This window comes from Mustela nivalis (genome assembly GCF_964662115.1).
Source record: "Mustela nivalis genome assembly, chromosome: 6".
Lineage (NCBI taxonomy): Eukaryota > Metazoa > Chordata > Mammalia > Carnivora > Mustelidae > Mustela > Mustela nivalis.
In genome coordinates, this window is record NC_139025.1 from 84,625,297 (window position 1) to 84,652,553 (window position 27,257).

General features: G+C 51.9%; 2 protein-coding genes across 2 annotated transcripts in view; both read left to right on the plus strand.

Annotated features, from left to right (window-relative positions):
* The window catches only part of EHD4 (EH domain containing 4), a 79,296-nt gene extending 62,228 nt beyond the window's left edge, over positions 1 to 17,068 (plus strand). Inside the window, exons 5-6 of the mRNA XM_082735484.1 lie at positions 6,185 to 6,349; positions 13,004 to 17,068. Of these exons, the coding sequence (XP_082591610.1) occupies positions 6,185 to 6,349; positions 13,004 to 13,540 (702 nt within the window). The 3' untranslated portion in view covers positions 13,541 to 17,068. The remainder of the gene's footprint in view (positions 1 to 6,184; positions 6,350 to 13,003) is intronic.
* Positions 17,069 to 20,446: 3,378 nt separating this feature from the next.
* Positions 20,447 to 27,257, plus strand: part of SPTBN5 (spectrin beta, non-erythrocytic 5) — a 46,343-nt gene continuing 39,532 nt past the window's right edge. The window contains 7 exon segments of the mRNA XM_082734426.1: positions 20,447 to 20,524; positions 20,809 to 20,996; positions 21,279 to 21,390; positions 21,393 to 21,442; positions 24,078 to 24,194; positions 25,812 to 25,969; positions 26,498 to 26,726. Coding sequence (XP_082590552.1) covers positions 20,886 to 20,996; positions 21,279 to 21,390; positions 21,393 to 21,442; positions 24,078 to 24,194; positions 25,812 to 25,969; positions 26,498 to 26,726 — 777 coding nt within the window. The 5' untranslated portion in view covers positions 20,447 to 20,524; positions 20,809 to 20,885.

The following is a 27,257-nucleotide window of genomic DNA, read 5'->3' on the forward strand; positions in this document are numbered from 1 at the left end:
TTTTGAAAACATGCAACGAGCAAGTTTTCAGATGTCACTTAGGAAGTGTCAGGTCGAGTTGGGGTGTGGACTGTATCTATTAGGCAGAACTCACATTCCATCCATGTGTGTCCTGTCGCTAATATCCTGCTGGGTTCTGCAGTGATCAAGCTCTAGGTACCATAAAAATGACACTGTAGTAATTGAAAAATGGTACTCTTGGGGGCGCCTGGGTGGCTCAGTGGGTTAAAGCCTCTGCCTTCGGCTCAAGAAATGATCTCAGGTCCTGGGATCGAGCCCCACATTGGGCTCTCTGCTTGGCAAGGAGCCTGCCTCCCTTCCTCTCTCTCTGCCTGCCTCTCTGCCTACTTGTGATCTCTGCCTGTCAAATAAATAAATAAAATCTTTTAAAAAAAGGGAAAAATGGCACTCTTACCAAAGATCTCTTGAAATTTAATGATTTCCCTGGTTTTTCTACTTTTATGTATATTTTTTACATCCCTCTAGTTCAAGGAACAAGAAAACTTTGGGGTGGGTTTTTTGGTTAACCTCAAAGACTGCATCTTAAGGATATCAGTAGGCATCCTTTTCTGAAGACTGTTTACAATTTAGGGTGCTAATCCAGATTCATTTCATGATTCTTCAGGCGATTTGTGGAAAGCTCAAAACAGCACTGAAAAAAATACCATGTAGTTTTATGCAGCTGTCACTAACCCAGCCAAACAGAAGAAATTCGGCTCTTCCAGACAAACCCCAAACAAGAGTTGTTCGTGGAATAAAGGAACAAAAATAGTGAGGGCTCCACCCTTTGTAAATGTTGTCCAGGAGCAAGAGAGGTTCCTACCCCTCTAGTGGTCTTCACACAACAAAAAAAGTGAGTCAACGCTTGAGGAAGGAACAGCTCAAAATGAGAAAGAAAAGGAGAGGTCAGTGGTTTTCTGAGTCCCCCGCCAGGTCTGTGGCATTCAGTGTTGTCTTCAAAGCGTGTTCTCCTCCAATCCCGTGTAAAGCACAGAGCCTAGCTTTGTGGTCTGTCTGCCTTGCCAATTCCCTTTGTGGAGCAGTTAGATGTTTTGAAATTCACCAAATGGACCCAGGTGAAGGTGTGAGGACCCTTCTACAGCAGCTGATGACACCCCACTAATGCTTAGGGTGCCACGGGGCTTTTAGAAATCTCTCTGTCCGCTGTGTATGCATGTGTCAGTATTTGCGCCCAGGCAGGGAAGCCCATCTCCTTGAAGGCTGACCTCACACGAGTGGGTGGGCCCCCATGGGGCCCCCTGCAGCTGTTCCGGATGAAGAGCTGTGGGCTTCAGCTTCAGTTTCAACAGAATGACAGACCCCAGCATGAGGGAATCCGGTGAGTGGCTCTTCTCTGCCGCTGATAGTCTCCCAGGCTTACTACTCCACAGCTCCACTTTCTGGGTCTCTAGTTCATGAACTGATTTTTTTTTTTAAGATTTTATTTATTTATTTGACAGAGATCACAAGTGGGCAGAGACAGAGGGGGAAGCAGGCTCCCTGCTGAGCAGAGAGCTGGATGCGGGGCTCAATCCCAGGACCCTGACATCATGACCTGAACCGAAGGCAGAGGCTTTAACCCACTGAGCCACCCAGGCGCCCCTGATTTTTTTTATATATCCTCATAAACCCACTTTTTAAAATGTGCTGATCCCCTTGTGTTCAATGCGCAGTGCAACTAGCTGGGCCTCCAAAGACGCAGCTCTCCCAACATTCTGGGTTAATATGCAGATGAGATAACATAGTGAAGAACCATGTTCCCACAGCCCGAGTCCCCCTAAGCTGCTCCTCAAGATCCAAAATCCATGAGGATGTTCACTCCTACTGACCATGAGCTCTGGAAGCTTCCAGCACTCGCTACCTGAGGCTGCCCCCACGCCCAGGAGGAACATATCCAGTATCACTCTGAGTACGTGCTTCTCTGCCTTGGAGATGTATGGACACTTGTCACTGGACACAGTTCATGAGCTTGTAGCAGAATCTCTACATGAAATAGATAGAAGTTCATGTTCATTTAAAGAGAAGGACATCTCTTTTTGCTCATTGTGTGATTAGCCCAGACAGAAACTGACATTATGATGCATTTGACTTTGCCCAAATCATCAGCCTTGGATGAGTTGGGGCTTTCCCTGTTTAATACTAGAGAAAGGGTGAATTGGACAAGATAAGAATATCCAGAAGCCCCCTAGGGTTCAATGTCACTTATTTGTGAATGAAGTGCTTGGGGACCCATATCCCTCATATTACTATTCAAATGTATAGAACTTATTAATTTTTTCAGTCACTATTAACTCAGTAAGAGTTTATTCTTTATTCAGTAAGAACAAAACAACCACAAGCCTTCTCAGGTTTTACTAACCCTCTGACTCTGGGGTCTTTGGTCATTAGGCAATAATAATTAACATTTTTATTTCTTTTTCAAATATATCCAAATCCATGACCTCTTTTGATTCTCATCCTAACAACCCTGTGAGGTAAGAGCTGTCATTTCCAGTTTGCGTGTGAGTCAGCTAAGGTGGGGGCCTCGAGTCACCTGGCATGGCTCCACAAGTGGGCGGGAAGGCCTGACCCTGGCCTTCCAGAGCCGGGTCTCATCAGGCCTCCCCCTTCTCCGCTCGCTCTTCCCCCTAGCTCCCTCCTTCTCGATTAGTTTTCTCTCATTATAAAGAACAAAATGACCTAGACCAAGTCCACCTCCTTCCCCAGGGACCATCACCTGGTCTGGCCCTTAGTCCTGTGTTTATCTGGGAAAAAATCCTTTGACACAGAAAGGCAGGAATGTGCCTCCAGGTTATCCCCTCTGTTTACCAAGAGTCTTTAGAAAATTACAAGGTGCCATTCTGCCAGAAGATTGCGGTCTTTACCCACATCCTACATGGTATTCATAGTGGTGTTTGCAACAATATATGCATTTTTTGGGTACGGGGAAGGAGACTCTAAATGACCTTCCCATACAGCATCCCTGGGACTTAGGGACAATCAAAACCCATCAAGTCTCAGTCTTCCACAGTTTTTCTATAGGACACGGTTCACGTTCAGCTCCAGATTTTCAGCAGCTTTAGTAAGATTTTTTAATGCATCCCCCAGAGAAAGCAATTAACTCTATAAGGACAGGAATGAGGCAGCTGAATGCTAGTGACAGTTCTGCACCTCCTAACTGGTGGTGTGACCTTGAGCAAGTCATATGAATTTCCTGGAACCAGGAGTTCATTTAGATACAGGGAGTCCCTTCCAGATGTAATGTTCCATGATTCTAAGGATTGTAATTTACCTTGTAACTCAATACACGTCTTCTTTTTTTTTTTTAAGATTTTATTTATTTATTTGACAGAGATCACAAGTAGGCAGAGAGGCTGAGCAGAGAGCCCGATGCGGGGCTCGATCCCAGGACTCTGGGATCATGACCTGAGCTGAAGGCAGAGGCTTTAACCCACTGAGCCACCCAAGCACCCCTCAATACACTTCTCAAAAGCAGGACCTATACACCGTATCTGGGGCAGGAGGGGGTGGCCAATTAGAGGTAGCACAACAGGAGATTCCCGCAAAACAGGCCAGTGGAACTTTCTGGAAGTGGAGGCAGGATGGAAGGAAGAAGGAATTGAGGCCAGTTTCTATCAGGGCACCGGAGGCCTGGTGTCCAAGGGCAGCCCACCGTCCAGCAGTCTTGGCCATCAGCCAAAGGACACCGTGTGGACTGTGATGAGGGAACAGGTGCAAGGCTGTGGTGGAGAGCTGTAGCAGGTGTCAGGCCAGGCCAGGTAACACAGGCCCCCAGGAACCAGGCAGTGTTCAGAAACCAGGTGCCAATCCCAGTGTGGCCGGCGGCTGTTTGGGGAGTCAGCCTTCCCTGAGCACAGGCCTGGCAACTCAAAAGGTCCACATTAGTAGGTAGTGAGGAAGTCTTGGGGAGCCCTGCAGGGGTCTGGCAACTGCCCCAGGCCTGAGGCCTGGAGGTGGAGGTTCAGTAAAAACCCTTGTAGATAGGAGACTAAGCAGCTTGGGAGTTCCTGCTTCAGGCGGGGCTGGCCCCAGCACAGGGGCAGGCCCGAGTATGGAAGGGAGAGGGACCCACAGACCCGGTACAGAAGTTCCAGGAGGGTCTGGAAATGATGCAAGGACAGCTAGTGAGCAGCTGGTTCTCCCAACTGAGTATGGCAGTCCCCCCAAGTCCTTCGTTGTGATACAGTGCCCTCTACCAGCCCCATCAAACCAAGCCAGGCAGTCACTATCCGAGGCAAGGAAATTTCTAGTTTTACCATTTATTCATCATACCTCAGGAATGCAGTTAAAGTCTGCCACTCTAAATAAAGGACTCCCAAATTTGGGGTTTCTCTTTCTCAAAGAATCATATAAATGGTTTAAGATGTTTTCATTTGAAAAATGGGTAAGTGTACTCGTGACAGGTTTTGACATCTCCCTGCCTATCTGTACTTGTGGCAGCAGCAGACAGCACAGTGCTTGCTTCTGTTGAACGACCTCTGCATAGATGGGAAGGTTCGCATTGTCTGGTCTGAGCCTGTCAGTGTTTACATTACGCCCTTATTTTAGGTTTCAGATCTTAGCAGAATGTTCTGGGTTGCACCCAGTGTGTGTCCTTACGCAGAGGCTTTCAGCTGAGGTGGAGGATGTCTCTGCTTACCTCCTTTATTTGATTGCCATTCTTCCACAAGATGACAGAAGTCTGTTTTCTTTAATAAAGGAGCTCCCATAGCTGCCTAGTCTTTTCTTTTTTTGTCACCACTGTTCTGTTTTTCATCCATTCTCATTTTATTTTCTTGACTTCTAAATGACTCTACAGAATTCTGGCATACAAAGAGAACTTTTGTAAAGAACATTTCTTCTCATCCTAAAGTTGGAAATCAGCAGAAGAGTGGAAATGTTGACAAAGGGGTGACATAGCCGAGCAGAGCCCCCCACCCCCCTGCAGGGTTCACCACCCCTCGGGTGACAGTCCTGGACCTGCTCCTGCCAGCTGATCAGGGTTTCTGAAGTTTCCCCTTCGTGCACCTGGGGTCCCTCTCCCAGTGGGAGCTTCCGCCATCCAGCCTGGTACCACACAGCTGGGGTGGGAAGGGCTTGTGCAGAAAGGACTTCAGTGCCATCTGTAGAGAACCTGGGGTTCAAACTCTCCATGGGGAGGTTATAAGACTTTCCATCTCCCTGTTCACTTGGCACAGATTTCCATGAAGATTAGCCACTTACTAGCCATTTACATCAGATCAGCCGTTTGCATCGGCCTCCAGTTTCGTTTCCTGGTGCCCTGCTGAAACTTTCTTCAGGTCTTCCGGTTAATTGCCAGAACTGAGGTCTTTCTGCCTAGGCCCCACCCATCCCGCTCGCTCCCTGCGCAGACTTGGAACAGCCACTCAGAGGCACAACTGAACTGTGCCAAGACCTTCCCCAAGTCAGTCCCCACCCCCCATCCCCGGCCTCACACCACTGGCCAGCTCCCAAGCAGGGAGCTCACGGCACTGTTCCTGCCCCTGCTCTCCAGAATTTTCATTAGCATCACAGTAGGTTAGCGGAGGCTCATTCTGATCCACCTATCAGCTCCTGGCACCCCCAGCAGTTTGTCCTCCCTGCCTCTTGATACGTGTAGCAGCCACATACACAGCACCCCAAATACGGCCCACAGTGTGTTACCTCTGCACTGCCATCCATGCTCTCCACTCCTGGACGGCCGCAGCCCTCCCTCATGTCCTCCCTGTCTTTGGGGCCCAGCTCAGTTGTCCCCTTTTCCTGGCCCTCCTTTCCTACAGCCTTCATCTGCCACAGGCCACTCCCCGTCCTGGTCCTTCTTGGTGGGGTTTTCTCTGCTCACTTTCCGTTGGTAGTCTCAACCACTCCTCTGGTTCCAGGCACCACCTCTGCTTCTGCTCTCAAACCCAACACCCAGGCCAACTCGGAGCTGGGGGTGCGGGAGGAGGGCCAGGGGGGCCTCTTTCTAGGCACCTGTAGACAGTGCCCACTGGGGGATCCTTCATGTACCTCACATTCTGTACACCCAGAAGCAGGCTTATAATGTACTCCCCAGCCCCCCACCCCCGATCCCCTCCCTTCTGTCCTGAGGACCCTGGTCTTGCTGGGCACCTGTTCCATGTTATGATACATTTAAGACACCGACCTGTGTATCTCTCTGGTGCAGTTCTAAATAGCGTGTCCTTACTGACATGTACCCCTTCAGGTCCATGCCTACATTATCAGCCACCTGAAGAAGGAGATGCCAAGCGTATTCGGAAAGGAAAACAAGAAGAGAGAGCTTATCAGCAGATTGCCAGAAATCTATCTTCAGCTGCAGCGAGAATACCAGATTTCTGCCGGGGACTTCCCAGAAGTCAAGGCAATGCAGGTACTGGGAGCTCATTGTAGCCTCATGGGTGTATAACGGAGAGGCAACACCACCTTGTCTGCTGGTTGCTGGGTACGCATGAGGGTTTCATGGTTTAGGATAGAAAACACAGGTCGCCTGGGTGGCTCAGTCACTTAAGTGTCCAACTTGATTTCGGCTCGGGTCATGATCTCAGGGTTGTGAGATCAAGCCCCACGTCAGGCTCCGCCCTGGCTGTGCAGCCTGCTTAAGATTCCATCTCTCCCTCTACCCCACATCCCTCTTAAAAAATAAAGGATAGAGAATGCAATGAATGCATCTTCCTAATGGTGATCCATGATAATAGGCTTCTGTGAATAAAGCAGAGATTGCCTGCCTCCCCAAAACATTGAACCAAAAAGGGACACATTTTAAGAAGTAAATTTCTACGATGGAATATTACTCAGCCATCAAAAGGAATGAGAATTTGCCATTTGCAACAATGTAGATGGAACTAGAGGGTATTATGCTAAGTGAAATAAGTCAGAGAAAGACAAATACCATATGATTTCACTCTTGGTGGAATTTAAGAAACAAAACAGATGAACATTGGGGAAGGGAAGGAAAAATAGAAACAGAGATGGAGGCAAACCATGAGAGACTCTTTTTTTTTTTTTTTTCTTAAGATTTTATGTATTTATTTGTCAGAGAGAGAGAGCACAAGCAGGGAGAGCTGCAGGCAGAGGGAGAAGCAGGTTCCCTCCTCAGCATGGAGCCTGATGCTGGACTCGATCCTAGGACCCTGGGATCATAACCTGAGCTGAAGGCGGTTGCTTAACCGACTGAGCCACACTGGCAGCCCCATAAGAGAATCTTAACTCTAGGAAACAAATTGAGGGTTGTTGGAGGGGAGGGAGAGAGGTGGGGGGATAGGGTAACTGGGTGATGGGCATTGAGGAGGACACGTGATGTCATGAACCCTGGCTGTTGTATGCAACCAATGAATCATTAAATTCTACCTCTAAACTAATAATGTATTACATGTTAACTAAATTGAATTTAAATAAAAATGGTCAGCCAAACTGACCATCATTTTGTCCAGAGAAAGGACCCATCTCTGCACCAGAGGCCACTGTTCTCCCTGGACAGCAGGCCACACAAACTCAGACGCCCATAGCTAGTGAGGCAGGCCAGGCAAAGAAAAACCACAATGCCCTCTTGGATTCTTTCTTGTCTTCCCACATTTGATGGAGATGTGGGTTCTCGGAAACAGGACTCTCCCAGGAGAAAACCAGCCTACGAGTACAGTGAGAACTGTACCCATGGGGGTGGGGGGGGGGCTGGGCAGTCTGTGCCCTGCTTCTGGCCACACCCTGGAGACCTCCAGGTACCATCTTCTGCCCTGAGCCACCGAGAAGGATGGGGCTAGAGGAAGAGCAGTAGGAGATATGCCCCGGAAGGTGGGCCGACGAGCTGCCTGGCTGCCTCAGAAAAGCATCAGAGGAGGAGAGGCAGAGCGGTGGGACAAGGATCAGCAGGGAGCAAGAGGGGAAGCTTTGGCCCTGGGGAGTTCCACAGCATAAACCCTTTCTATAAAGGACACACTAGCATAGGAGTGGGCCATACTAACTGTTGAGATGGCAGGGTTCAAGGTGGTAAGAGCATGTGGGATATAGGAGGTGGTCAGGTATGACTTAGCTGGCTTCAAAATAAATCCAGAACACCTTTTTTTCTTCCAGAAATGAAATAGGTAGTCCCGTACTCAGAAGATGAATTGGGGGGTGGGGGTGTTTAATCACAAGATGGCTAATTGGAGGGCTGCAGGGCCTCTGGAGCGGTCTTCCTGGGCGGGCCCGCCTCACACCCTTCAGCTATGCCCTGTACCCCGTGACCAAACTGAGGGACAGTGATCTCCTTGCATCCTTCAGATCTTTTTTAAGGGAAATTGGCTTCTTGATTGTAATGAAAGCTATGAAGAAAAACACAGTGCACACTATGGCCTCATTAGCCTCTGGAGCGAGCACAGCACCCCACCCACAAGAAGGGGCCGCTCCCAAGGCCTGAGGCATCGCCAAGCCCAGCAGAAAGCCACTGTAAGCCTCCTTTATAGGACCCGCAGGCCTGTCCCAGGTGAAGTCCCATAACACCGGTAGTGTGCCCCCGACCAGAGCTTCTCATAGCCATGTTAGCCTTGGCTCAGCCATGTCAGAGGAAACCAGGCCTCTCCGAGTTGGAGCAGAGGGGCAGTCCCTGGGGAAGAAGACAAGGAAGCATGAGCCCCTTAACTAGCATCTCAGGAGAGGCCTTAGCACCATCAGCAGACACCTGAGGGCCTCCAGCCCTTGGAGCGAGGAGTGCATCCTGACGGGTACCCCCCATTTACCCATGTTCATTCGCTCACTCACCAAGAAATATTAAGTGTACCGTCTCAGGCACTGTCCTGGGCCCCTGGGATAAATCCGTGAGCAAACAGCACAACAAACAAACAGCTGTTGTGCTCCCTTGTAATTCATTGATTCACTCAGTGATTCTCTCCCTCCCGAGGCTCCAGGAGGCCAGGGACCCACGTCCTGGGCACCACCATATCTCTGGCCCCTGCCACATAGCAGGTGCCCCATATGTAGTTAGATGAGCTCCTTGATAAGTTAGTGTGTGTTTCTATCCGAGCAGGCTGAGGGGGTAGTGACACTGGGATCCTGACCTCACCCTGACACCCACACAGCTTGTAGAGAGATGGGGACACCTCCTTGGGAAGCTGGCCAGGTGCTGACCACAGCATCCCAGCCCCTTCAGGGACTCCCCAGGAGACAAAGCAGGCCTGGATGCTTACTATTACCTGATACTTCGAACTAGTTTGCTGTCACCCAGGAAGCTTTGTGGGCGTTGATGGTGGGGGCCAGGGTCTCCATTGTCTTGGATTCTGTGGAGCATCTGACCTCCCCTCCAGCACAGGTGTTCCTCCTCTCATCCACCACATCTGGGATGGCAGTGGGGACACAAGCTGGGAGATAACTTTGTTAGGATCTTTGCGCATCTGAGGGCCACTCAGAGAGCTCCCCGAGGCCAGCTTTGCTCTGACCTCCCTGTGTCCTCACAGACCACGCTGCTTGGGGTGACTCAGTGGAAGCAATGATCTGAATGTATTGAAGGCCTTTATGTGGTGCTGAGAGAGGCCTGTGACCTGCTGGTAAAGTAGCCCTCATCTGCCCTGCCTCCTTCCGGGAGAGAATTTGATTTAACCACACAGTAGGGTCCAGATTGGAGAAGGAGAACACGAGCAAGGCCCCTTGGAGCGCAGACTCAGTTTCCCTCCTTCGAGAATGCGCCCCCCGTTTGGCTGACCAGCTGGCCGCATTCCCACAGCAGAGGGCAGCAGAGCCCTCCCCACTTGCTCAGCCCAGCTGGAAACTGGGAAAGTGCTTCTGGTGAATGCCAGGAGTGAGTGGGCAAGAGGGAGGCCAGCAAAGACCCAGCCAGGAACTGACCATTGTGCTTTGGGAGGGAGAAGTTCCAGGATCCGGGGCTTGGTGGCTTCCATGGAGGCAATTGTTGACGGGTTAATCTTTAAATTCCCCAGTGTGTATTCATCCCAATACAAAGATGTCTTTTTGGAGGGAACTCAGTGGAGGGCAGAGATGGCAGAGGTTTACCTCAGACCCCATACTCCCTTGTCAGGCCTTGGGATGAGAGTATAGGGTTTGTTTCCTCTGCACCCTCCAGGCAAGGGGTGGCTGCTGCTGTTACTTCCTGTCCACCCCTGCAACTATGTGGCCATTTCCCCTTGCCAGATTTCCAGAGGTTTGCCGTCTGAATGCACGTACCCCGCGGGAGGGTGGAAAGTTCGGGCAGACACCACCCTCCTTCGTCTGCTTGGCCAGACACTGGGGCTTTGTGTGTGCTCAGAACTCAGGCTCATTCATGAGGCAGGAGGGTAGGTGTCTGTGCACCCAGGGGAATCCAGACTTGTTTACCCCAGCAGCACTTGGATTTTTGTGTAGGCTGCCCGCTCTCCTCCTCCTGGGCTTTCTCTTCTCCATTCCCCTGGCTGACCAAGCGAGTGGCAGTTAGAGCCTGAAGTGTCGGGAACGTTGTTGAGTCCTGGTGTTGGGGCACCATACAGGTGACACAAATGGGAAGGGGTTTAGAAGCCGGGCCTGCCCCACCTTGCGGCTTTCAGCGGGGCACAGGCTACCCGCAGGGTATCAGCCCAGCCCAGCCCTGCATGGTTTGAAGGGGTCACAGTTTGCTACTGAGAAGAGTGTTGGAGGTGCCTCTCTACACATCCATCGAGCTGTTTAGCTTTTAACTCTGTCCGTCCATCTGAAGCTCAGGGCTGCCCTTCTAAGCAACAGCACAAAATGTCTGTCCTACTGGCACCCTCTGGACACCACAGTTTTGACTCTCCAGTGGAAACACGTCCAACCACACAGGATAGAGTAAATGAGGAATGGCCCGGCTGGACCATTCAGTGTTGTGTGGGTCTTAGGAATAAGGTTTATAACAATTATTATCAGGGAAAGATGTGATACATTTTTTTTCTTAAAAATGCAAGTTGTCAAACAGTGTGGTCTTATTTCAGTTAAAAAGAGTGTGTAAGTGTGTGTGTGTGTGTGTGTGTGTGTGCGCGCACGCATGTGCCCGTGTATGTGCACACATTTATAAAAATGGCTAGCAGTGTGTGCCCAGAGAAAGTTAGCAGAAGTTATTGCTGGGGGATGGAATTGTAAGTGATTTAAATTTTTTATTTTATCTATCAGTTTTTTTCCCCAAATTTTTACAATAAAGTTGTGATATTTATGATTGCACAAAGCTCTGCTCCCCCACCCCCCACCAATTGCCCATCACATTACTTCTGCCCAGAACAGTGAGGTCTGAGTGAAACCTCTTTTATTCAAGGGTCTTCCTACCTCATCTCCAGGAAATTGCACACCTGGACAGCCCCTTGCTGGCCTTCTAGAATTTTCCTAACAGAAATATTTCACATAAATCCCATATAAAAACTTCCTTATCTGGAACTTTCTGCATTTATTCAGCAAAACTGTTGTTGAAAACATTTTTCAAAGATCAGAAAAAGCCCCAGGTAACTCTCACAATTCAGAAAAAGCATGTCTCTTACAACGAACAGATGGCTTCTTCCCTCAGGCGATGAGAGGGTGTGCCCCCCAGGACCCCAGACATGCTTCTGAGGAGCGGTAGCTTTTCTCACCTTTGAAGTCTGATGTGATAGTACTTTCCTCTCCCCTTTAATTACTTAGCTTTTCCTTTTCTAATGACTCTCTTCTATTTCATGTTATCATTTTTCCATTGTAAGCTAAGTCAAACCCTTTTTGAAAATAGGCAGAAACTAAAAATATTAGAATGTTTTCCCTCTCTTAGAGCATTAGCTCCCTGAGGGCAGAGACTAACTCCTCATGATTATATTATCCCCAGACTCCAAATCCCGGTAATCCCCAGACATCCCATCCTGGTAATACCAATCCCCAGACACCAATGCCTGGTAATACCAATGGCCAGTAAATGTTGGATGGGTCGATGGATGAAGGATGGATGGATGGATGGATGGATGGATGGATGGATGGATGGGAGGCAGAGTAACCAAGGAGAACCAAGGTAGGAAGGACTATTTCTACAGAACCATCCACAGAGCCTATGTGTCATCTATAGTTGGCTCCTGTCTGAGTTGGGCAACTGCTGTGTCCCAGGGCCCTCCGCTGTGCACATCTTCCTGCCGCTCTGCCTGTTGATGGGCCCGTTCTCCTGGCAAGTGATGCCGAGCCCTGCCCTGCCCTGACTAGTGATACTCAGCCCTACTGGCTGGATCTCTACTCACCCTCCCAATCCCTACTCTTCTCCCATTCACCAGTTTCAACTTTTACTTAATTGTACCTTAAACAATACTTTTTCTAACTGATCCAAAAACAACATTCTTAAATAATTGTTTTATCTAAAAAGACCCTTTGACACAGCTTCATGTTACAGCACAAAAGAACATTCGTCAAGGGGCAGGAAGCCATGGGCTCTCGTTTTGGCTCTGTCAGAACACCCCATGGGCTATGCATCCAACAGGGTTACTCACCCCTGCTCCTCCTTGCTCCCAGCATTGTTGTAAAGATCAACTGAAGTGTGTCATTAGATCACCTTAAAAGATAAAAAAGGATAAAAATCACCACCTGGGTGACTCATGGGTTGAGTCTCTGTCTTCAGCTCGGGTCATGATCTCAGGGTCCTGGGATCGAGTCCTGCATCTGGGTCTCTGCTTGGCGGGGAGCCTGCTTCCCCCTCTCTCTGCCTGTATCTCTGCCTATCTCTCTCTCTGTGTCAAATAAATAAAAATCTTCAAAAAAAAAAAAAAGATAAAATGTTGAATCTCTAGAGCACCAAAAAAAAAAAAAGGCAAGGTTGAAGGAAGGGTATCAGAAAGCCCTTAGGGGACTGCTATCCCTCACATGACTTCCAGACAAAGATTGGTTGCTGTAAAAAATTGTTGTCTTCCCTGCATCTTGTTTCTTGTTCCATAAGCCAATCCTGGATCTGGTGGATTCAGATGTTGGGACTCCAGCAAATAGAGAGAGAGCTCCGGAGCAGCCTCGGGATGGGATGTCTGTTTACAGGACAGTTCTGCCTCTGCCCTCCCTCTCCCTGCCTGCTTCCTGAAGTGAGGGCCCGTGACCAACTCTGTGGTTTATCCTCTTGCAGGAACAGCTGGAGAACTATGACTTCACCAGGTTCCACTCGCTGAAGCCCAAGCTGATTGAGGCTGTGGACAACATGTTGAGCAGCAAGATCTCGTCCTTGATGAACCTCATCAGCCAGGAGGAGAGCAGTATGCCCACACAGCTTGTGCAAGGCGGGGCCTTCGACGGCACCACCGAGGGCCCCTTCAACCAGGGCTACGGGGAGGGCGCCAAGGAGGGCGCCGATGAGGAGGAGTGGGTTGTGGCCAAAGACAAGCCTGTCTACGACGAGCTCTTCTACACCCTGTCACCCGTCAACGGCAAGATATCAGGAGTCAACGCCAAGAAGGAAATGGTGACATCCAAGCTGCCCAACAGCGTCCTGGGCAAGATCTGGAAGCTGGCCGACTGTGACTGTGACGGCATGCTGGATGAAGAGGAGTTCGCGCTGGCCAAGCACCTCATCAAGATCAAGCTTGACGGCTACGAGCTGCCCAACAGCCTGCCCCCCCACCTCGTGCCCCCCTCCCACAGGAAGTCCATGCCAAAGGCCGACTGAGGGCCGGGCCGCTCTCAGGGCAGGCCATGGGCAGTAGGGAATGAGGGCAGGAGGGCCCGAGGCCCGTGCTGCCACTGACTCACTGACCCTGGCCACAGCACCGCCCTCTCTGTGCCTCAGTTCCCCCACCTGTGGAATGAGAAGGGCAGACACAGGACACTAGATGAGGTTCTTTCACCTCTAAAATTCCTGAGTTTCTATTCAAATGTTGGAAGGAGGGGGTGGATAAGGAGATGGAAGGGTTGAAAAAAAGGAGAGATTTGACCAAAGAGTCCTTGGAAGGCTGGAGAGACGTAGGCAGGAGGTGGGCTGGATAGAATTTCACAACCCCAGGGAGTGAGCCGAGGGCCCTCCCAGAGCCAGCAAGACTGTGCTGGGCCACACAGCACAACGCATCTGCCTTGGCTCTTGTCTGTCCCTTAGAACGTACTGGGAGGGAGCAAAGTTGATCTTATTTATTTCATTTCCTGCTGTATTGAGAGTGGAAAACAACAGCACAGAAGGTTTCTCTTCTCTCCAGGCTGTCTACCAAAGAGAAGACTGCTTACCCACCGAGTCTGTGCCTGTGTTCGCTCCCGTCCACCCCTGCAGGCTCAAGCAGGACAGGCAGCCAGGCCAGGGGAGAGCATCTCTGATAACCAGCATCCTCCTGACTAATCCAACAAGAGCTCCCCCACCCACCCCAGACCCTGCAGAGTTACATTTGGTTTGGAATTTGGAACTCAGAAACTTTATTAGCCCCTGGTATTCAAGTCATGTCAAAGTCTGAAGGCTGGCTTTTCTTACTGGTCTGTCCAATAATTTGTAGCAAAGTCTATTGATCATAACCAAACCACAATAAAGGAAAGAGATGGTTCTCTGCAGCCATCAGTTAGTGTGGTGACACCTCCCCAAGGCTCCTTGGTCAATGGTGGGAGTTAAAGTTAAACCCGCATCTTGGTGCCTGCTGTGTGCTGGGCCTAGGGACATAAGGGGAACACAAGGCGAGCCCACCCCATGCTGCCAGGTAGAAAAGGTCATTCTCTAGTTTTAGACACTATTTTTTAGTTTTAAAAAAGTTGGCATTTTTATTATGTCCAGTTTTTCTTTCTTACAGGAAAAGCCTTTATACAGAAACAGGACAGAATCTTTCATATGAAACCTTTTCTTCAAAAGGCTGTGAGTTCATATGGTGCCTGCCCATCACAAGGCAGGATTTGGTTCCCGACTGTTCTCTCTCTGAGTCTTGGTATAAAGCTCTCTGGTCCACTTGCCCAGGTGCCCATCAGACGGAGGTAGAGACAGGTAACTCTCACTGTCACACTCCCTCTGTGTGTGGCAGCGCTGGAGTCGCTTCATTATTATTCATGCAGTACAAAAGAGAGGCACAAAACAGGGATAGCCCCAGGGCCCTAAAGGGAAGGAAATCATTACAGTCCCGCCCAGGCCTTCCAAAAACCACATTTTTTTTTTCTTTTTCTGATTTCCCCTGTAACATCGGGGGCAGAAATGCAGACTTAAAATTTTTATTTTGGGAAAGCTTTGATCCAGAGGCCAGTCCCACACTCCCTAGTTCACTTTCTAAATAATGTCACTTTAAGAGAAGTAAATTCATAATATGATTTTTAATCTTAATGAGCACTTTTAAATTAATTTTAAATTAATCAGAAACATAACCAAAAGGTCTATGTCAGTACTATGATGTAAGCAGATGGTTTGATGAAAGCATGAGGACTGCCCAAGTGTGTGCCCACAAGGGAGTCCACCAAGGGCAAAGCAGAGGGAAGAGAGAGAATTCATTGATCCAAAGGTTTAGAGATGCCAGGGTTCACTGATTTTCCATTGAGAATTATCCTGCTCCTTTAATTCTTCTCAGTCATCCTACATAAAGATATACATATACATACACTGTGTGAGTATGTTTTCTTGATACTTGCCATTGGGTATATAGGCAGATGGGCAAGTTTTGTCTATGCAAAGACATATAGGAAAGCTTGCAGCAGACTGAGGTTTCTGCTTTCTTTGCGGAAGGAAACTTCTGGTGGCACTGTGATCGCCACCCCCATGCTGTCAGGTGACAGAACATCTGGCAGTTGCCTCCTTTCCCTACTGAGGAAGAAAGAAAAAAGGAAATCCCTTGCCCATTTTTCTTAACATCTTCTCTTAAAACATGAAGTCATTCATCATGAAAAGTTGATTAAGAACTTTGAAAAAAAAGCCCTGGAAAACCTCAGGGATGGCTGCCAAGGATAGGGACCTGTATGTTCCCAGGACCTGCACCAAGTTCCTTGAGTCTGTCCAAAACGCCCCTTATCCTACCTCCCCATGCAGCAGGGCAGGGGGACAGCAGAGCCCTCTAGAATTCTGTTCACACTGCCCGACCGCACTGCCCTCCCCACACCACCCCAATTTTAAAAAGTAGCCTCTCCACAGAGTTTGCAAGCTGGGCAGGAGGGCAGAAGTAGACAAACCCTAGCACTGTGAGACGCCGTGCTCTCCATGATTCCACAGAAGAAGATCGAAGAATCTTGACTCTACAGCCCCAGGTCCCATGTAACAAAACCTCCGCAGCCTCGAGTGTAAGAGGAAAGCAGTTTCAGCCTCCTCCTCCCAAAGTCAGCTTGCAAGCTGGAAGCCTGCTGATGAGGCCCTCCTGAACCAATGTGCAAAGAAACAGTGCACCAAGACCTCTCAAAACCCTCTGGTTTCACGGCGACATGCAGACATCCAGCCTGCTCCAGCCCAGCATCCTACGTGGATTCCTTCCTCACCCGTGCCCTGGGATGGCCCAGGGGTCCCCCTGCAATGGGGAGGGGCATGCATTCAGCTGGCTTCCGCCTTTCTGGGACTGGACTGGGTTCTCCTCGGAGCACTCGTCATGACACAACTATAGTGTCTTCCCATCTGGAGCTGTGGTTCTTCCCGCAAGACGGTGGTGGGCCTTTGAGGAGTTAAATTCTGGATCACGGGACTGCATGTCCAGGCAGGTGAAAGAGCATGTGTGGAGAAGCCAATGCCTCCTGCCCTCTTCTTAATGCCACCCCCCCCATTACCAGCCCACAGGGGAGACCTCCGCAGAGCCCTAACCCCCAGTCGTCTGACCACAGCCCTTTGCCGTGCTCCGTGGTCTCCTGAGGAGCTGCCCGCCCACCGGGCATGTCTTACTGCAGCCCACTACCCAGTCAGGGGGCTAAGAAACTAGTCATGGCCCGACAGCCCCCACAGGGACCTCCCCACTTTGCACCATTACACTCCTTCGTGATGCTCAGAGTAGTAGCCCAGGCAAACTGCCTTGAAGAGAAGGAAATCGGTTAACAGAGGCGTTCTTTATTTCCTCTGAGGAATGTAGCAGAGAAATAACATTCTTAGGACAGATAACCACGGAGTTTATTCAGGTAAACACGGGCCTAATTTAAGAGTGTTAAGTTATGTGTCCATTAGCCAATGCAGTTAATACACAATGCTTCTATTTTTTTTGTAATCATGTTTAGAAATGTCAAACCAAAAAAGAAGACACAATCTGTTGATCAATAAACTTCTGAAAATTTACTACCTTTCCTCCATTGGTTCTGGTTTTCCAGTGACCCAGTTGTCTCAGGAGTAAAGCGTGGGGGCCAGGGGCAGCAGAGTGGGGAGGCGCCTGGATGGCTCAGTCATTAAGCATCTGCCTTCTGCTCAGGTCATGATCCCAGGGTCCTGGGATAGAGTCCCACATCGGGCTCCCTGCTCAGTGGGGAGCCTGCTTCTCCCTCTCCCTTTGCCTGGTGCTCCCCCTGCTTGTGTTCTCTCAAATAAAATCTTCAAAAAAAAAAAAAAAAAAAAGAGTAAAGCAGGGATCAGGGATCTAATGGAAATGAGGCAGAGGAGTTAGGGGGGAGGGTGTACCCCTTCGGTATGCTATCCCTGTGACTCCCAGCTCTTCCTATGTCCTCTAGGCTGGGAGACTCCCAAAGCGGGGCTTCTTGAGCTGGAAAGCAGCTCCATCTGCTGGGGGCAGAGGCCAGGTCTGGGAGCAGACCCCAGGTGAGGATGACTGGAGACCAGGATGGAAGGAATCATGGGGGCTGGGGGCCTTGTGAGGCTGGGAAGGGCATCACTGAGCACATTCAAGGGAGCTGGATCCCTGCGGCCTCGTCCTCTCCAGCTCAGGGGCAAGCCACTGCGCCTGAAGGCGCAGGAGTGGTAAGGTTGGCGCCCCCTGGTGGCTGGCACTGCTCCTGCCTCTTGTCACCCACCCCCCCACCCCCACCCCCCACCCCGGCCCATAACAGACATCTGGGTTTTCCCCACTGTCACCCATCTACCCTTGCAGTGATTCAGACCCAGAATTTCCTTTGCAGAGCACTCCCTACTTCCCCACCCTGTTTCTGAGCCACAAGGTTTGGGTGAAATAGACACCTCTCCAGGGTAGGTCCTGACTGGCTCAGCCAATGAAAGTATTTCATCCTCCCTGCCCCCCTTCCCATCACAAAATTTGGTTCAGGAATGGACATGTAGCTCAATTCAAGCCTATGAGAGCCAAGCACCTCAGATTCCTCTTCAAACTCTTGAGAGAGATGTTCTCTCTTCTCTGAACCATGAAGTGTAGAGAAGTGAACTCATTAGTACAATACCAATGGCATTGAGAGGACTGCCCAGAGCTACTGGGGGTAGAGGAGCAAGGTTAGGCTGGCAGCAACCAACTCCTGGAGCATGAAGATGAAGGAAGCATCGAGAAAGGCAGAGGGAGTCCAGGCCTGTGGAAGCATCATCTGAACTGCTGGATCAAACCTCTTTGATCTCTTTGACTTTAGGATGCCTAAAGTCCTCCTCTTCCCAGACATTTCAGTCCTCTGCGACTTTTATGTTGTTTAAATCTTTTTTATGTTGTTTAAATCTGTTTGACTTGAGATCTTAGTTACTCACCACACAGATAGCTCAAAACTAGGTACTGACTAACAAGGAATTCTCATTTAAACAGGGGCTGCAATCAGTGGCAGCGAAAGAGGAGCCAGGCCTTGCCGCATGTGCAATGGCTTTAGCGGCATCTGAGCTGAGGAAGAAGACGAGCAGTCCCCCAGCCTCACTCAACAACCTCACCAGAGGACAAGCTCTGTTGAGGTCTGTGTTCAAAGCATCACACAGCTCCAGCCTGTCCTCTGGTGGTCACATCATACAAGACACCCTGGGCCAATGCTCTTGATAGGAGGAAAGACAAACTGGGAACAAGAGGGCAAGTGGCAGGGAACCTACTAGAAGGAGCAGGATTTTTAACTGGGGCTGATAGGATAGGAAAATGTGGATCATGAAGAACAGAAGGCACATTCTAAGCCAAAAGAACAGCTGAACCCCAATATGGGCGGGAAAGCACTGGTCCAGTTGAGGCGATGGGGAGACTTCATAGGCATGAGCAGAGTTGTGCTCTGGGAGGTAAACTAGGGAACTGTGCATAGGCTGATGTGTGGGCAAGATGTCAAGTGGGGGAATGCTGATGGGGCCGTGCAGGGACAGTGTAAGCAGAGTAGGAGGATAGATCGAGGGGTTCTGGGGAGCATGGAGCAGCTGCCACTGAGGACTGATTGGATCTGGGGCTGTGAGTGAGGAGGAAGCTTGGGCTCACTCTGATGTTGGGAAGCCAATGGCAGGAGGGACCTCATAGGGAGAGGGCAACGGGAGGAAACTTCTCTCAGATGAGGGGAGCTGTTGCCATCCTGGGAGCACCATGCCCTCATTCCCAGCCACAGTCCCAGGGTTCCAGAGTGCTCTCTGTCCTGCCCAGCTCTGGAGGGCAGGCTGTGGCCACTGTTCCTCTCACCAGCCTTGGCTGTCCAGGACACCCGCCTGAGGAGTATGGCATCTCCTCTCGGAGTCTCTGGGGCTGCTGGGTGAACCCACAGACACCCACCCCAGACCAGTGACTATGACCCTGAAGTTAGCCAGAATATTTTGTGAAGCCACCCAAATGAGAACCCTCTCTAGCCTGCAGTTCAAGATTGCTCAGGGAGAGGGGCACCTGCGTGGTTCAGTAGGTTAAAACCTCTGCCTTTGGCTCGGGTCATGATCCCAGGGTCCTGGGATCAAGCCCTGAATCCAGCTCTCTACTCAGCAGGGAGCCTGCTTCCCTTCCTCTCTCTCTGCCTGCCTCTCTGACTACTTGTTATCTCTGTCTGTCAAATAAATAAATAAAATCTTTCAAAAAAATAAATTGCTCAGGGAGAGAGGGAGGGAGAGTTGCCTGTGGGCTCCCTCTATAGCCCCTGCCCTGAGCCACAAGACCGAGATAAAACCCCTAAAAGTGAACACTCTGTCCCTGGCTTTGAAGGAGACTCTATCATTCCCACACCCTTTGCGTCTCCAAGTTACCCCTTCCCAGGGAGAGTCCCCTTCAGAAAGTGGCCCCTGGGTGTGAGGGGGCAGCCACAATTGGGCCCTGGCCTGAGCCCCAAGTCCCAGGACTCTCTCCCTCTATGGTGGCATTCCCCTGGACAGGACCGGCGCGCCAGTGTGCTCCCTCCCATCCCCACCCTTGTGGGTGCTCATAAAGAGGCCCTGCAGGGGTGCCAAAGGGCAGTCCCAGACTGGGAAGTGGGTGCAGAAGCTTCTGACCAGAGGCTCTGCTATGTTGGTGCTATTTACCTGGACAACAGCAGCCCCATGGCACTCCCACCCAGAGCCAGCTCGGGGTGCTCCCATAGGCCTCTGTGACTTGGCAGCCAGGACCCCCACCTGACACTGGGAGCATCCGAGGTTGGGGGTGGGGGAGGATGAAGGAGGCCATCCTGGGACCACAGGCTGCAGCATTCCTGAGCCACCCCCTCCCAGTCCAGGCCCCACCCTTTGGCAGGTGGGAGGACAAAGCCTGCTGTGTGGCGTCACCCCTGCCCCAGGGCTCAAGAGGAGGGCCAGGGCGTGGTCCCAGCTCCAGCCTTGGCCTCTCCTGTGGTTCTCTCCCTCCCCACGCAGCCCCTGCTATCTGCCGTTTCCATCTGTCCAGTAGGGTCCCATCCAGGCACAGACATCGCCAAGGTGAGTTTCTTGTTTCCCCCTACCCTGCCTGCCCTTTTCATCCTGAGGAACAGCAGCTAGTTCCCGTGCCCCCAAGGAATCTGGAAAGTGGGGCGGGTAGGGGAAAGGGCTCTGAGGCATTCAAGCGCAGGGCACCAGCCAGGAGCTCCAGAACTTTACCTGGCTGGGCCCTAAACCACAAACCGCCCCTCCAAATGTGGGAACCGTCACACTCCTTCCCCAACCTCCCTGCCCCTCAACATCTCTGGCTTAGAGAAATATCCAGTGACCTCTCATCCCTAAAGGGCTGCAGGCCTGCCAGCTGGTCGGCCCCACAGTCCCGTCCAGAGCCGCAGGGCAGCTGTCCCAGTCCTGTCCCGCCATGGACTCCGCATATGAGACAAGCCACATTCGCAAGCTGCAGGCGCAGCACAAGCGGATGCAGGAGAAGACTTTCACTAATTGGATCAACAACATCTTCCAGCACGGCCGGGTGAGTGCATCGTGGCATGCCCGGCAGCCCGCCTCTACTGTTCCCCCCCCTGCTCCCTGGCCAGTAGACTGGGGGGGGGGGGGGGGGCCAGGAGGTCATCTGGCTGAGACTTCGAATCCCAGACCCCAGAGCCCAGCTGAAGCCAATTCTGTTGACTCTAAAGCCCACCTGAAACCAAGGAAGCTGCTCTGGGCTGCACCTCCCAGGGACTAGGGATAGGCCGAGCAGCTGGGGAAGGCTGACCCTGTGCCTTCCCGCACCCCCCCCCCCCGCCCCTTCCAGGTGGCTATCAAGATCCAGAACTTGTACACAGAGCTGGCTGATGGCACCCATCTACTTCGGCTGCTGGAAATCATCTCAGGGGAGTCCCTACCACCCCCCAGCCGGGGCCGTATGCGCACTTCCTGGAGAACAGCAGCCGAGCTCTGGCTTTCCTCAAGGCCAAGGTGGGGGCTGGGGAGAGGGGATCAGCTGGGCTCCTAGATCATCTTTCCTGGGCTGGTCAGGGCAGAGCAGAGGATCTGGAGCCTGAATCTAGGCATAGTGGCTGGGATACAGAGGTCCAGAAAGTCAAGCCCTTCCTTGAACAGCACTCTCAGCTTGGAGAGCACCAGACTGGCTGGAGTGGGGACAGCTGTCATCCTATGGGCGAGACTGAAACCCACCTCTGCCTGCAGTGAGAGAATTGTGGGATCCTTAACTTTCTCCTTTCCTATATAAGGAAATAATTTACCAGCCAAGACCCATGGTCCATGGGCCGGCAGAGCCCAGATGTGGGGCTGTGGGAGGCAGGCTGAGAGGAGGACACGGGAGCAGAGCCCTGGACACTGAGCCAAGCGGCAGAGGCAAGAGGTACAGGTCTGCTTTGGAGAAGCTGGATCAGTTAGCTGGCAGGGGCCACAGCAAGCAGGAGGGAGCCACAGTCTCCTGAAAGAAAGAGCCCAGCCAAAGAAATAGTCATTAAAAGGAGGCAAAACTCCATGGCCATGGAAGGACCCTCATGGCCAGCATCCGGGGCTAGGCAAGGGTCCTGTATACTGACAGCCAGGATTGGGGAAGCCCACAGGGCTCCAGGCCTCAGGTCCGGAACCCATGAGGTAGCTGTTCCTAGAGCCTGCAAAATCTCTGAGCTGGAACTGGCTGGGCTGAACTTGAGTGTGTGTGCCTGTCACTTACGTCCAGGGTGAAGGTCACGGCCCCCTGGGAGCCTGGCATGCCTGAGAGAGGCCGGGGCATTTAGAAGCCAAAGCTAGGGATGGGGGCACTGCTGTCCCCAAGCCTAGGGAGGAGCAGAAAACTGACAGCCACAGGATCCCAGGCTCTTTTTGGTCTCAGGAACCATAGCCTGTGAGCCAGCCACCTTCCCTCCGGATAGTTGGGTAGAGTGGGCACCCCATGGCCCTTGTCAGAGGCTCTGCAGCTCCCCTTGAGCACAGCTTGTCACTGATACATAGTCTATGAAGGTGACAGCCTTGTCTCCACTCCACATACTGCCGCCCCAAAACAGGGTTCATGAGCAGAACGTGGGATTCACTCGCTTCTGGAGACCGTGTCATTTGCTGGGCACTCCATGCCAGGCTCCAGGACCACGGTCATCAAAGCCCAGACCTGGCTGCAAGGGGCCCACGGTTTCAGGGAAGACAGTTGATGTGAACTCAGCTCAGTGGATGCTGGTAAATGTTTAACAACCAGCTCTCCGCACAGGGGGTCATTCGTAGCACTTGCTAATTTCCCTGGCATTGCTACGGCTGATTCCACCACGGCTGATTCCAAGCTACCAGTGTGATATCACTAAGCACAAGGTGGGAAGATCAGACTTCACAAGCTGGTAAGAGCAGACTCCGACACCCCACCCCCCAGCTGCTCCGGCTCCAAGCTGAGATGAATACCAAAGGGCTCAGGTGTGCCAGGAGAGGAAGGCTGAGCACCAGCTGGACCCCACGTGATACCCAGGGATGCAGCCCCTCTACTAGGCAGGTGGTTGGCTGAAGCCAGCTTCCCGCCAGGTCTTACAGAGAGCCTCCCCTCTTCTGCCCCATTCAGTGCATCTGTATCCATTACCACTATTTGCCAGCCACTCTGCTAGGGAGAGAAAAAGAGAAAGAGACATAAGAGAAAACCAAGATCCCCATCCAAGCAGAGTCAGGGGCTTGAGCACGTGTGTTTAAGGAGGAAGAATAGTCCCTGGGCTTCTATTTGACATAAGGTGGCTATTGAAAACACCCTTGAAAAAGTGGTATTTGGTAAAGACTTAGAAGAAGGGAGGGAAGTAGCCATGTGGCTATTGGCGACAATATTTTTAGATAGCAGGGACAGCCAGTACGAAGCCCCCAAGGCCTGTGCCTAAAACCCTAAGGAACAGCCAGAATCCCACAGGCCTTGGAGCGCTGTGGTCCAGGAGAGGAAGACAGAGCCAGAGGTGAAGGGGCCCAGGTCCCATGAGGCTTTGATGTTTACTCTGTTCCTTTCTCCCCTCATTCATTCCTCTTCCCTGTCCATGCAGGCAAGATCTAGGGCAGCAGGTTTTCAACTTTAGTGCCCAGGAAAACCACCTGAGGAGTTTGTCCAAATGCAAATCCTGGGCCCTGGCCCACAAGAGTCTGATTGGGTGGAGCTCGGGAATCTGCCTTTTTACCAGGAGATGGACCACTGAGGAAGAGGGCTGAGATTGAAGTGCTCCCAAGCACCCCTATATGCCCTGAGAGGCAGAGGCCGACAGTTGCTGTTGTCTCTTGAGCCCATATATTGACTATGATGAGCCTTTATTTCCAACCCTTACGGCAGAACCACTGATCTTGGCTCCCATTTACCTGTACCCCACATATAGGGAGGTCCCCCACCCTGGGGGTCCAGCCCATTTCACCAGGCTGGGGTTTTGCTGAGAAGGACTTGAGTCCAAAATAGCAACCATTTAAAAAGTCTTCACCTGTGTGGCATTGTGCCCTGCGTCTTCCTTCCTTGGGGACCTCCTGGGACAGGATGGACCCTCCCATCTGGCAGCAGACCCCCCCCAGCTTTTGGGTACTCAGTCTTCTCTGGTACATGGGCTTCACAGCTGAACCCAGCTAGCTGTGCCTGCAGGTGCCAATACCTCTCATTGGGCCAGAGAACATCGTGGATGGAGACCAGACCCTCATCCTGGGACTCATCTGGGTCATCATTCTGCGTTTCCAGATCTCCCACATCTCCCTGGACAGGGTATGTCCCAGCCACCACCGGCACCACCCAGCCCAGCCCTGGCCTCACCCCTGGCCCCTGGGGACAGAGCAGTTCCTCCTGACTCTTAGGAGCCCCACAACAGACCCTGGTGTCCACACAGTGAATATACACTCTTCAACAATGGGCAAAGAATTGAGAATGTCAGAGAGACTATAATATCCTGAAATAACAACTAGATCCACGAACTTCCATCCTGATCTGGGACAAGCCATTCACAAGTGAGCAGTTTAGGAAACTGCCCAGTGCCCGCCTTTCACCCCGACTGGTTGTTCCCTACTTGGCACTGAAGCCCTCTAACTCCTATTACACATCTAATGTGCTGCTGGAGGAAATTAAACACGTGGAGGGAGTCCCAGCCCCAGAAGTTTCCAAATCCCCAGTATCCTGAACATCAAAGAGATTGTCCTCTGTCCTCCGCTTGTTCTCCCACAACCAAATTGAAAAGAGTAAAAACATAAAGTCCTTATATTTATCAATTTTCACAGTTTGGTGGTATCCAAAACTCCACCTAACACTTAATTCCACTAGGATATAAAAGCCAACCTAGAAAATGAGACCCTAATGAAAAGAAGCCATAGATCTGGCCCAAATCCAGGAGGACCCTTGACTGTGACTGTGAGCCCCAGGACAGCAGGAGCTTTGCCTGGATGTGTCCCCAGGGTCTCGCACCTATGCGATGAATGATTGGATGGGTGAATTTCTAACTGGCCTCAAACCCAGTTAGAGTTGGAGAGGAAGAAGGAGAGGGGCCTTTGGGGCAGTGAGGGTGAGGAAGGGAGTGGGTAGAAGGAGAGTCCCACTGAGGGCAGGACAGGGACCAAAAATGGAAGCTGGACGTGGCGGGGAGGTAGGGGGCAGGAGACAGGAAGAAGGAGGGGGAGAGAAGCACTGAGGGGAAGAGAGATAGCAAGGCAGGCGTGCAGGCAAGTGGAACCAAGAGCAACAGAGTAAAGGAAACTCTCAGTAAGAGAAACATCAAGGGCGACAGGGGTTCAAAACCAGAGGAAGATATCCTTGCCTGCCTACTCTGCCCTCAGCAGCCCTGTGAGGCATCGAGGTGGCGGACAGGGGGCGCTCACCCGTCAGAGGCAGGCTGTCAGCCGTTACAGGACTGGCAAGCCTATTGGTGGAGGGATGCTGGGCAGCCTTCTCCTTGCCCCTCTGCTCCTCCTTGTGTCATCCCTAGAATGGAAATAGTAATAGTGTCCCCCTCGTGGGGCCATGAGAGGTTGGAAAGTCACGGCCCTGTGCCTGGCTGGCAGACAGCCCACGGGGACCAGGAGCCAGTCTGCCAAATCCCAGCCTCAATTTCGTGGGGCCCATTGTTAGCCCAGTGCCCCCCGCCCATGAGAAGGGCTGGAGAAATGACAGCTCCCGCTGTTGTGGTCACCAGCGGGGACTCAAAACCAGCTGCTCAATGTGACAGTGTTCAGGCACTCCACTTTGGAAGGACGATCTTTCTCCCTCAGCCCTAGTCCCCGCCCACCACAAATGAAATCAGTGAAAGAGAGAGCCATCTGCACCTGCCCCGAGGCTCCCAGGTCCCGCTGCCTTCCCAGAGTTCCTGCATGGTGACCCGCTGTCCCACCCTGCCAGGAGGAGTTTGGGGCCAGCGCTGCGCTGCTGTCTGCCAAGGAAGCTCTGCTGGTCTGGTGCCAGAGGAAGACGGCCTGCTATGCCAATGTCAACATCACCGACTTCTCCCGCAGCTGGAGTGACGGGCTCGGCTTCGGGGCCCTCATCCACGCACACAGGTGTGCCTAAGGGAGAGCAGACCCGGCGCTCTCAGCCTCTCAGCCTTCCCCCTGGAGGCCCCCACCACTAAGCCGAACACCCACAATGGGCTTGGGTCCCAAACCTGCCCATCTCCCACATCCCTGGGGCCCATGCACCCCACAAACGGAACGGACGTAGAGCAGGCTGATAGCCTTGGCCCTCCCCTGTCCCTAGGAAATCCTGGGGGAGTTGGCCCGGTTTGCCTTGACCCTTGCCCTTCTCCACTTTCTGTGTCCCTGACTCTATTCTCAGTCCTTTTCCCGGCAAGTAGCCGGGAAAAATCGGGAGCTTCTCCCCCTTCCCAGAAGCCTGGTCCCTGAGGGAAATTAACATGCCCCCACCCCAAGAGCCCGATTCCTTCATGACCAGCTCAGATTACCAACAGGAGAAACTAATGTATGGTAAGGTGTAAACAGCCGACAGGAGCTGGTTGGCCTTTTTAACAAGTTTCCTAGACCCAAGCAGTAAGTGACTCTGGTGAGGAGCTCTGCCTGCTCTCTGTCCAGGCCAGACCTGCTTGACTACTGTTCCCTGCGTCCGGAGCGTCCACTGCACAACCTTGCCCTGGCTTTCCGAGTGGCTGAGCAGGATCTGGGCATTGCTCAGCTGCTGGACCCCGAGGACGTAGCAGCCCTCCAGCCTGATGAACGCTCCATCATGACCTACATCTCTCTCTACTACCATCACTTCTCCCGCCTGCACCAGGAGCAGACGGTCCAGAGGAGACTTGCTAAGGTTGGTGACAAAGCAAAGGTGGCATCAAGGAGAGGTGGGGTGAGCATGGGCTCCGGAATCAGACACACCTGAGTTTGAAGCCTGCCTCTGCCACTTCCTAGCTGTGTGGCCCTGACCATGTCCCCTAACTTTTCTGTGCTTCCTTTGTCAAACGGCAACAATAATGCCTGGGGTCGTAGAAGGCTGCCGTGAGTTTTTGGGGGTGTTAGGCACAGTGCCCAGCGCGGGGTCTGGCACACAGGGTAAGCCAGGTGAGTTCCATTGCCTCCAGCCCTCCCCGTCCCCCTCCTGTTAGGCTGTTAAGCTCCTGATGGGATCGAAAGGCTCAGAGAGCCGGACTCTGTAAGGACAGGCACAGAAGCAGCTCTGCTGAGCTCAGTCCCAGTTTCGGGGAGCTCTCTTCCTCTCCAGGCATAGTGGCAGGTGCAGAGGTCTGGGAAGGCTGTTCTTAGGGTTGGTGTCTCAGTTGGGCATGAGGGAGACGATTGAGGCCAAGGGTTCTGAGCTGCTTTAGGGATGTGGGGGCCTCAG